A 12,078-nucleotide genomic window follows, 5' to 3' on the forward strand; every position below is an offset into this window, starting at 1 on the left:
TAGGCTAACAAGCAAAAGAATAGTATTGATTGTCTCTACTTTCTTCTTGCAAATGAATGTATACAGGAGAGTATGTATGCATGAATGTTTATGCATCCATGTTGATTAAAGGGTGTTACCCAATATTGTTCCTCAGATGCTTTCCATTTTTTCTTTTGAGACTATAACTTACTTTGACCTTGAGTTTGCTAAATAAATCAGGCTACTTGACTTGTGACCCTCAGGCAGTTAGCAATCTTTGTTTTCCATATCCTCCCATACTCAAATTTCCACATGGATTTGGAGATTGAACCCAGTGCTCTTGGTTTGAAGGCAACCATTTTACTGATTTATCAGCTCTTCAACCTTATGAGTATCATTTGACATGAGTCCCAGAGGTAAATAGATCAAATATTCATTGTCTTCAGTCTTTGGAACTCCCATCTTCAACAGCTAGTGGGATTCCTCAACTTGGGCCTACCATATGGCTGCTACAAATCTAAGCATAAAGACTCTTCCCATGTTATGCATTAAAGTAGGAGTGACATTTTGTCTTTCTTTCTTTGATCATAAAAGCATATCCCAGAAGTCACTTTGTACATTTATTGTGCCTCCAATACAGGAAGTATATACCTTCTTGTTTCTAGAATAATCACTTGACATAAATTATGTTATATGCAGAATGAAGTCCGGATGCCACTCTGACTGAATAGAATTAAAAATCTGTCAACCAAAAAGGAGAGAGCCATCTATGTTATGTAAACATCAATACAGCACATTATTGCTCTTAAGCTCTTGAGTAGAAATCTAGTTCTTTTGACCTTGACCCTGAGTCAACTTACCCAGTCTTGGTTTGCATTTGCTTGTTGTTCGTGTTTTATTTGTTTTTTGTTGTTGCTGCTGCTGTTTGTAATCACATGTTTTGATCCTGATTCCAAAGTGCTGGCTCAACTACTTTACTGAGACCTGCTTGGGTATCCTGGGCAAATTGCAACATCCAGGATTCTAGTTGTATCCAACTCAGTCTACATACATCACCCAGTTATTCCATTGCCTCGCTTAGTAGAGTCTACCTCTGGTCTCCTCTGCTTCCAGTACTTTTCCATTGAGTGTTGGCGTGTCACCTTTAATGATTTCTCAAAAATCTTCACTTAATCACAGAAACCAATGCATATTTTTAATATGAGCTCTCTAATATTTATTACAATGAATACATAGGACTTTGTAGAATTTTATAGTTATCTTGTTGAGATTAATCTTTCCAATCAGGATTTCAGCATTTATTTTTTGAATGGTTGAGTCTTGGGAAGAAGAGAATATTACAAATAAATCATGAACTTTGGTCTTTCACAGGATCATGTGCTACAGCAGAGTTTTCCAAATTGTGGTTCATGGAGCAGCAGCAGCAGCAGCAGCAGCAGCAGCAGCAGCAGCAGCAGCAGCAGCAGCAGCAGTAGTATGTAGGAGTGGATGTACTCAAAACATGTATAATCATCCCTAAGATAGGACCCATTTCTGTGACTTAGTAATTTGATGCCCGGTTGGATGGCCATAAAAATTAAGGTTCTGTAAATTTACAGCTGTTCATTATATTCTGTGTCACAGTAATACAACTTTTTGATATTTGGTTGCACTGAGAAAAGAATACCTATTGATGATAAAATTTGAATTTTAAAAAGATTTAATAAAAAAACCTTATAAATGTCACTTAGGATATTTTTTGTACTTTTATTTACCTTGAATATGATTATATTTTGGATAATATATATATTCACATTAGTTCTAGCTACTCATAATTCAATTACTCATAGAATATGTTTTATTCTAGACTCTCCATGAAAAGATCCCTATTGTGAATTGCTGAGAGCTTTCCCCCTTAGTCTCCCCCTCTCTAACTTGAATTTTCATTCTTCAATACAGAGTTTGTTGATGCGATGAGGTGCCTGTGATCTGAAGAGGTAAATGCAAGTGATTCTCTAAGTTGCATACTTCTTTTCTATTTCTCTCTCATTCCTTAGTTGGGATTCATGCAGCTGGTATTTAATTTCCTTAAAAGTCATTTCTCTTCAGGGTGAAAATGACGCCTGGGTATGCCAAGTTTCCTGGCTGTGGGACCGCCGTTGAGAAATATCACCGTCTGTTCACATCCTGCCAGAGGGTTGTTCTCCACTTGCTGTTGATGGTGGCTGCAAAATGGTCTCAGTTAGCAGGACTTTAGGGCTTCCTTTATTGGCGCCCGATGTCACAGCATAAAATGGCCATCATTTCTGGTGCTTCACACATGTTTCCAAGTAATTTCCAGCTCTGACTCTCCTTAGCAAGATGCTGGCCCTTTTCAGTAAGGGTAATGAGTGATGCTGTTTCCAAATGCTTCTAGAGGAAATACTAGTGATTTTTATGTGAAAAAGAAAATTGCTGGAAGTATATCATATTAAGAGCTTATGTGTTCTAAACCTCTACTATATTTAGATATGATTGTGCATGCTTTAAAGAGACTGCCTGGATTATCTACAATAATGCTTCAAGACAAATGCCATACTGCAAACCTAACCCAGTATTCATGATAGAGTTTTCAGAAAACATAACTGCTTTTTGAAAGTTATACAATTACTGGTTCAAAGCTCTTTATCAAAACTAAGACTCTTTGTTCCGGCTTTCTGTGCCATATAGAATGGAAAGACATTATCAGGATATATAGAGAATACTTACAAAGTAAATATTTCATCTTTCTTTCTCTGTGTGTGCATGTATGTACATATGTATGTATGTATGTATGTATGTATGTATGGATATACCAATTGAAAAATTCTGAATACCATTTGCATTGCTAATATTAAAATTCTACCATGTTATATTTCACATAATTGCTGTGTCTACCTGAATGAAAGAGGAGAAAATTACATCTTAATTTTCACTATTGGCTATACAATTATTATGTAATATCTAAAAAAATATTATATTTCTATTAGTTAACATATTCTACATTGAGAACAAAGATGAAAAAAAAAAGAACCTTTGCCCCTGTGAGACTGCCATTTTCCGAGCTTTAAAGTCTTGCAAATGCTCATGTTAGGTGTTTTAGAAGTTAACAATATATCTTGGTTTTAGATCTTCCAGCCTAAGTGAAGAGACATTTTTTTATTGTTGCACCTTTAAATTTTTATTTACTCATCTATCACATGTAACACAACAATGACCACATTGGCAACAACACAACAATGACCACATTGGCAACTTCACACCGGCAGATGTAAGATAATGTGTGAGAGCAGCATTTGATTAAATGACTAAATAGTCAACATAACTTATTAATATTTTGGTATGACTAACATTTTAAAATAGCATTGTCTTCTGAGCACCTCAAACTAAAAACCCAGAAAAATGTACAAATTCATATTCTTCACACAGAAATTAAAGACAGTTAGTTGAATCTTCTGTTTGTAAAATATTTTGAAGTTGACAGGTTTCTCACTTGTCTGATTGTACTTCCTGAAAACTGATCAGAACAGTAAATATAAGGTTGGAGAGGCAGGGAGAGCTAAAAGAGGAAAGAGAGATGCTTGCAATGCCCAACTCTGAGGGGCCAGCAGATGGCTCCTTGAATAAAGGTGCTTGCCAACAAGCGTAACTACCTGAGTTTGGTATCTGGAATGCACGTGCTGAGATACGATAGTTGTCTCTGATCTTCCCTGGACACTATATGTCTGTATGTACCCACATGTACTTATATACTGTGCTCGTTGGGTTAAGCTCTTCCATGACTTCATGATTACCATGGGAAAATATTATGGAAATATAAGCCATAAATATAGCTTTTGTCTCTCCCAAATTGCTTTTGTCATCATAGTTTTTATTACAATAACAGAGATATAAAAGTAAACTAGAACATACACACACATGTACACACACTCACACATAATATAAATATGAAACCTGGATCTGTATGTGCTAAAAGAATCAGGAATAAAATGCAATTTTCAACCATTCTGGAAATCAGTCTGGAGAATCCTCAGAAAATTGGACATTGAACTGCCTGAGGATCCAGCTATACCTCTCTTGGGCATATACCCAAAAGATGCCCCAACATATAAAAAAGACACGTGCTCCACTATGTTCATTGCAGCCTTATTTATAATAGCCAGAAGCTGGAAAGAACCCAGATGCCCTTCAACAGAGGAATGGATACAGAAAATGTGGTACATCACACAATGGAATATTACTCAGCTATCAAAAACAACGACTTTATGAAATTCGTAGGCAAATGGTTGGAACTGGAAAACATCATCCTGAGTGAGCTAACCCAATCACAGAAAGACATACATGGTATGCACTCATTGATAAGTGGCTATTAGCCCAAATGCTTGAATTACCCTAGATGCCTAGAGCAAATGAAACTCAAGACGGATGATCAAAATGTGAATGCTTCACTCCTTCTTTAAAAGGGGAACAAGAATACCCTTGGCAGGGAAGAAAGAGGCAAAGATTAAAACAGAGACTGAAGGAACACCCATTCAGAGTCTGCCCCACATGTGGCCCATACATATATAGCCACCCAATTAGACAAGATGGATGAAGCAAAGAAGTGCAGACCGACAGGAGCCGGATGTAGATCGCTCCTAAGAGACACAGCCAGAATACAGCAAATACAGAGGCGAATGCCAGCAGCAAACCACTGAACTGAGAATAGGACCCCCGTTGAAGGAATCAGAGAAAGAACTGGAAGAGCTTGAAGGGGCTCGAGACTCCATATGTACAACAATGCCAAGCAACCAGAGCTTCCAGGGACTAAGCCCCTACTCAAAGACTATACATGAACTGACCCTGGACTCTGACCTCATAGGTAGCAATGCATATCCTAGTAAGAGCACCAGTGGAAGGGGAAGCCCTGGGTCCTGCTAAGACTGAACCCCCAGTGAACTAGACTGGTGGGGGGAGGGCGGCAATGGGGGGAGGGTTGGGAGGAGAACACCCATAAGGAAGGGGAGGGGGGAGGGGGATGTTTGCCCGGATACCGGGAAAGGGAATAACACTTGAAATGTATATAAGAAATACTCAAGTTAATAAAAAAATGCAATTTTCATCAAAAAGAGGGTTAATGTGGTAATTAAATAAAAATACATATATATGATTAATAATAATAAAACACGATACACCTTTTAACATATGTACTACAGTAGAATGCAGGAGGGTGCAAAGGCCATTAATTTTAACTTATACATTTTTGATTCTTTCAAGAAAAGTGGGATAGCTTTTCTTTCAGCATATTATAAACCACAAATTTTCCGTTTAGAAATATTTGTTAATTTGTAGCCTCTGGTTCTATTTTTAAGGGCAAAATACCATATAATACAAATGATGACAAATATCAAACATGATATATACTCATTTATTGATGAGCACTTAGGTTTTTCCATATCTTGGTTAAATTATTTTCCAAATATGCTACTGGATTTACTTGCCCTAATATATGAAAATTTCCCTTCTAATGGGCATTTCAAATAGTTTTTTGTAATTTTGTAGAAATACCAGAAGACTTTCCATCTTGATTTGTATCTTGAAGCTTTGTAGGATTTGCATATTAGCTTCAACATTTTCATTAAGATGTTAGAGCTTTATAATAGATGGTAATGCTATTTGCAGACATAATTTTACTTACTATTTTATATGGAGATGCCTTATTTTTCCTTTTTCTAACTTTTAAATGATGGTTCTCAATGCTATATCTTTCTAATGGGCCAATTATAAGACATTTTGTAAAGCTGAAACTGAGAAAAATCCTTTGGCCTTTTGATTAATCATCCAAACAATGTTTATAATACAAGTTAATTTAGCAAAGGGCTTTGGGATATCAATTAAATTAGATAATGAAACTCCAACCTTAGAATGAAAATTGACCTTCTTATCAATAACTTTAGGGTATGTTATGGCCATCTACTGTCATTTGAATAAGGCTTTTGTCAGTAATCTTGGGGAGGATTAGAATTTAAATGTAGTCATCACTGAAGCAAAAAGTCCATGATCCCCTCAGAGAACAGAACATCAATCCTTGCAGTGTATTCTCTCTTTGCAAAGATAGAAATACAATCTCACTTAGAGAGAGATGAGTGGAAAGGAGAGAGACAGACAGAGAGAGAGAGAGAGAGAGAGAGAGAGAGAGAGAGAGAGAGAGAGAGACCGAAAGAGACATAGAGAAACACAGAGACATAGAAAGAGCAATACAGAGAGACAGGGAGAACTACAGAAACTGTTCTGATGTCTTATTCTTTTTTTCCCTACATCTTTATTAAATTGGGTATTTCTTATTTAAATTGTTATTCCCTTTCCCAGTTCCCAAGCCAACATTCCCCTAACCCCCCCTCCCCATACTACCCCCGTTACCGCACTCCAACCATCAATCCCGTTCACTGGGGGTTCAGTCTTGGAAGGACCAAGGGCTTCCCCTTCCACTGGTGCTCTTACTAGGCTATTCATTACTACCTATGAGGTTGGAGTCCAGGGTCAGTCCATGTATAGTCTTTGGATAGTGGCTTAGTCCCTGGAAGCTCTGGTTGGTTGGCATTGTTGTTCATATGGGGTCTCAAGCCCCTTCAAGCTCTTTCAGTCCTTTCTCTAAATCCTTCAACCGAGGTCCCGTTCTCAGTTTAGTGGCTTGCTGCTGGCATTCGCCTATGTATTTGCCGTATTCTGGCTGTGTCTCTCAGAAGAGATCTGCATCCGGTTCCTGTCAGCCTGCACTTCTTGCTTCATCCATCTTATCTAGTTTGGTGGCTGTATATGTATGGGCCACATGTGGGGCAGGCTCTGAACGGGCATTCCTTCAACCTCTATACTAAACTTTGCCTCCCAATTCCCTCCCAAGGCTATTATTGTTACCCTTTTAAAGAAGGAATGAAGCATTCACATTTTGGTCATCCTTCTTGAGTTTTATGTGTTCTGTGCATCTAGGGTAATCCAAGCATTTGGGCTAATATCCACTTATCAATGAGTGTATACCATGTGTATTTTTCTGTGATTGGGGTACCTCACTCAGAATATTTTCCACTTCCATCCATTTGCCTATGAATTTCATAAAGTGATTGTTTTTGATAGCTGAGTAATATTCCATTGTGTAGATGTACCACATCTTCTGTATCCATTCCTCTGTTTAAGGGCATCTGGGTTCTTTCCAGCTTGTGGCTATTATAAATAAGGCTGCTGTGAACATAGTGGAGCATGTCTCTTTGCTGTATGTTGGGGCACCTTTTGGGTATATGCTCAAGAGAGGTATAGCTGGGTCCTCAGGTAGTTCAATGTCCAATTTTCTGAGGAACCTCCAGACTGATTTCCAGAATGGTTGTACTAGTCTGCAATCCCACCAAACATGGAGGAGTGTTCCTCTTTCTCCACATGCTCGCCAGCATCTGCTGTCACCTGAGTTTTTTATCTTAGCCATTCTCACTGGTGTGAGGTGAAATCTCAGGGTTGTTTTGATTTGCATTTCCCTTATGACTAAATATGTTGAACATTTCTTTAGGTGCTGTGAATTCTTTGTTTAGCTCTGAACCCCATTTTTAATAGGGTTATTTGTCTCCCTGCAGTCTAACTTTGTGAGTTCTCTAAATTCTTTAAAGATCTTTTCCCAATCTGTTGGTTGTTGTTTTGTCCTAACAACAGTGTCCTTTGCCTTACAGAAGCTTTGCAGTTTTATGAGATCCCATTTGTCTATTCTTGATCTTAGGGCATAAGTCACTGGTGTTTTGTTCAGGAAATTCTCTCCAGTGCCCATGTGTTCGAGATGCTTCCCCAGTTTTTCTTCTATTAGTTTGAGTGCATCTGGTTTGATTTGGAGGTCCTTGAGCCACTTGGACTTAAGCTTTGTACAGGGTGATAAGAATGGATCAATCTGCATTCTTCTACATAGTGACCTCCAGTTGAACCAGCACCATTTGCTGAAAATGCTATCTTTTTTCCAATGGATGGTTTTGGCTCCTTTGTCAAAAATCAAGTGACCATAGGTGTTTGGGTTCATTTCTGGGTCTTCAATTCTATTCTACTGGTTTATCTGTCTGTCTTTGTACCAATACCATGCAGTTTTTATCACTATTGCTCTGTAATACTGCTTGAGTTCAGGGATAGTGATTTCCCCAGAAGTCCTTTTACTGTTGAGGATAGTTTTAGCTATCCTGGGATTTTGTTATTCCAATGAATTTGCAAATTGTTCTGTCTAACTCTCTGAAGAATTGGATTGGTATTTTGATGGGGATTGCACTGAACTGTAGATCAATTTTGGTAAAATGACCATTTTTACTATATTAATCCTGCCAATTCATGAGCATGAGAGATCTTTCCATCTTCTGAGGTCTTCTTCAATTTCTTTCTTCAGGGGCTTGAAATTCTTATCATACAGATCTTTCATTTTCTTGCTTAAAATCACACCGAGGTATTTTATGTTATTGGGACTATTATGAAGTGTGTCATTTCCCTAATTTCTTTCTCGGCTTGTTTCTCTTTTGTGTAGAGGAAGGAAGGCTACTGTTTTATTTGAGTTAATTTTATACCCAGACACTTTGCTGAAGGTGTTTATCAGGTTTAGTAGTTCTCTGGTGGAACTTTTGGGATCACTTAAGTGTACAACCATATCATCTGCACATAGTGATATTTTAACTTCTTCTTTTCCAATCTATATCCCTTTGATCTCCTTGTCTGATTAATCTGGCTAGAACTTCGAGAACTATACTGAATAAGTAGGGAGAGAGTGGGCAGACTTGTCTAGTCCCTGATTTTAGTGGGATTGCTTTAAGTTTCTCTCCATTTACTTTAATGTTAGCTACCGGTTTGCTGTATATGGCCTTTACTATGTATAGGTATGGGCCTTGAATTCCTGTTCTTTCCAGGACTTTTATCATGAAGGGGTGTTGAATTTTGTCAAATGCTTTCTCAGCATCTAATGAAATGATCATGTGGTTTTGTTCTTACAGTTTGTTTATATAGTGGATCACATTGATGGTTTTCTGTATATTAAACCATCCCTGCATCCCTGGAATGAAGCCTACTTGATCATGATGGATGATTGTTTTGATGTGTTCTTGGATTCGGTTTGCAAAAATTTTATTGAGTAATTTTGCATCGATATTCATGAGGGAAATTGGTCTGAAGTTCTCTTTCTTTGTTGTGTCTTTGTGTGGTTTAGGTATAAGAGTAATTGTGGCTTCATAGAAGGAATTTTGTAGTGCTCCATCTGTTTCAGTTTTGTGGAATAGTTTGGATAATATTGGTATGAGGTCTTCTATGAAGGTCTGATAGAATTCTGCACTAAACCTGTCTGCACCTGGGCTTCTTTTGGTTGGGAGACTTTTAATGACTGCTTCTATTTCCTTAGGAGTTATGGGGTTGTTTAACTGGTTTATCTGTTCCTGATTTAACTTCAGTACCTCGTATCTGTCTAGGAAATTGTCCATTTCCTGAAGATTTTCAAGTTTTGTTGAATATAAGCTTTTGCAGTACGATCTGATGATTTTTTGAATTTCTTCTAACTCTGTTGTTATGTCTCCCTTTTCATTTCTGATTCTGTTAATTTGGATACACTCTCTGTGTCCTCTGGTTAGTCTGGCTAAGGGTTTATCTATCTTGTTGATTTTCTCAAAGAACAAGCTTTTGGTTCTGTTGATTCTTTGTATAGTCCCTTTTGTTTCTACTTCGTTGATTTCAGCTGAGTTTGATTATTTCCTGCCTTCTACTCCTCCTGGGTGTATTTGCTTCTTTTTGTTCTAGAGCTTTTAGGTGTGCTGTCAAGCTGCTGATATATGCTCTCTCCCGTTTCTTTCTGCAGGCACTCAGAACTATGAGTTTTCCTCTTAGCACAGCTTTCATTGTGTCCCATAACTTTGGGTATGTTGTACCTTCATTTTCATTAAATTCTAAGAAGTCTTTAATTTCTTTCTTTATTTCTTCCTTGACCAGGTTATCATTGAATAGAGCTTTGTTCAACTTCCATGTATATGTGGGCATTCTTTCCTTACTGTTATTGAAGACCAGCATTAGCCCATTATGGTCTGATAGGACGCATGGGATTATTTCTATCTTTCTGTATCTGTTGAGGCCTCTTTTATGATCGATTATATGTTCAATTTTGGAGAAAGTACCATGAGGTGGTGGGAAGAAGGTGTATCCTTTTGATTTAGGATAGAATGTTCTTTTAATATCCAATTCTTAAGATGAAAGGCAGATGTGTAAGACACCAGTCTCATTCTTGTGATCACACTTTATCTTAATCACATTTGTAAAGGTTTCATCATCCAACATTGTCAGGACTTGAGGCTTTAACATATGAATAGAATGCCACTTATGGATGAAAGAAATGTAATATATTTTGGAAATTTCTATTATTTTTTAATTTAATCTTTCTTACAGTACAGATTTTATCCCTCTCCCAGTCTACCCATTGCCTATTCCACATCCCATACCTCCTCTCCCCATCTCCATGAAGATCTCCCCACCTTCCCACCATCTACTCCACCAGATCTCCCCACTCGCTTAAGTGAGCTGTACTCATTTATAGTAGTATTCATGAGTGTATCTTGAAAGTTTTACTATAGTTCAATTATTTTATTAAATGGACCTACAGAGAGAGGAGATATTGGCCAAGGTCTTGAGAGTGGTTGGGCCAAGTAAATAAAGAACTCATTCCTCATCCCGCTTCCACTGGGCTTCCATGACTGTTTAGAATGTACATCAGGCTACATGTGACCTATAGCAGCTATGAATATGGACAAAGACATTTGTAGTTGACAAAGTAAACTTGCAATGTCAAAAAGTTGGCCATCTCTGGGTCTCACACCAAGTGTGGTATACTGAAAATAAAATATTTCTGAGTATACAGGTTTTTTGGATGTCACTATAAGAAAAAAGCATTGGCTGTATAGTCTTAAGAAGCTGAGTTCCAATCTCTAGATCCATGTAAAAATCAGCCATGGACCAGCATCCCTGTATGCTCAGGATATGGAGCAGGATGCTGTCCGTCAGGCAGTGGGAGCCCACTGGATGGCCACTATAGCCTAAATGGTGAGCTGAAGCTTCAGCAAGAGACACTGTCTCAAAGATATAAGGTGGAAAGAGATAAAGAAAGCAACTTGACTTAATTCTTTGGCTCCTGCAGAAATAAGAGACATAATCATCTGCATACATACATGCAAACAAACATGCAACCACATGGAATTCACACTTACATTTGCAACCTGCTGACTCACTTTCAGTGCTTATCCTCTTCTTGGCTTTTTAAATGTCTGCTTTTAGCTTCAGGTAACTTTTCTAAAATTCTTGAGTCTGCGTAACTCCCACTTCTTCCCATCTGTCTCTGATGTCACATTTCTGTCCAGATCCCTGCCTTAGGAAACATTGCTTCCTGCGAAAGGAAATGAGCCACTGTATGCACCTGAGGAGCTAGTGAAACAATTACTGAACTGTGGAAAAAGGAAACGAAAGTAATAAAAGTTTCCCTTATCAAATGCCAGTCTTAACATTCTGGCTGTTTCATTCATGTATCATGTTGCCCTTTCACTTACTAGCATGGAGATCAATATTATTTTCTGGAAAAACTCCAAGTTAATTTAAGGACAGGCTATAGGAGCTGAGTGGAAATGCCTTTGACCCAAACAGATAACTCATCCAGTAGGGCTTCCTCCAAACAAGATGACTTATTCAGGGTAATGACTTCATCTGAAAACAATCTTAAGGGGTTGGGGATTTAGTTCAGTGGTAGAGCGCTTGCCTAGGAAGCGCAAGGCCCTGGGTTCAATCCCCAGCTCCGAAAAAAAGAACCAAAAAAAAAAAAAAAAAGAAAACAATCTTAAAATTACAGAGCTGCACTGCCTAAAAAATTGTCTTAATTGGTGTAAGGATCCAAGATTCTCATTTATACTGTTTTAGTATAAATCTCATTGTATGTTACAAAAGTTTTCTTGTTTATCACCTAACTGTAGACCAGTAAATATTACTGAATACTGAAGGTAAACAGAATCGGATGGTGCTGCTTAGACAGTGTTAGGTATAGATTAAAAACACATGCACTATTCAATATTACTGATCTTAGAATGGATTTCTCCCCACAGCTCCATGTACCCA

General features: G+C 37.8%; 1 protein-coding gene across 1 annotated transcript in view; it reads left to right on the forward strand.

Moving 5' to 3' along the window:
• LOC134479342 (uncharacterized) overlaps window positions 1-1,683 on the forward strand; it is a 261,904-nt gene extending 260,221 nt beyond the window's left edge. The window contains exon 4 of the mRNA XM_063262745.1: window positions 1,333-1,683. Coding sequence (XP_063118815.1) covers window positions 1,333-1,436 — 104 coding nt within the window. The 3' untranslated portion in view covers window positions 1,437-1,683. The remainder of the gene's footprint in view (window positions 1-1,332) is intronic.
• Window positions 1,684-12,078: the final 10,395 nt, after the last annotated feature.

This window comes from Rattus norvegicus, chromosome 6, assembly GCF_036323735.1.
Source record: "Rattus norvegicus strain BN/NHsdMcwi chromosome 6, GRCr8, whole genome shotgun sequence".
In the NCBI taxonomy this organism is placed as follows: Eukaryota; Metazoa; Chordata; class Mammalia; order Rodentia; family Muridae; genus Rattus; species Rattus norvegicus.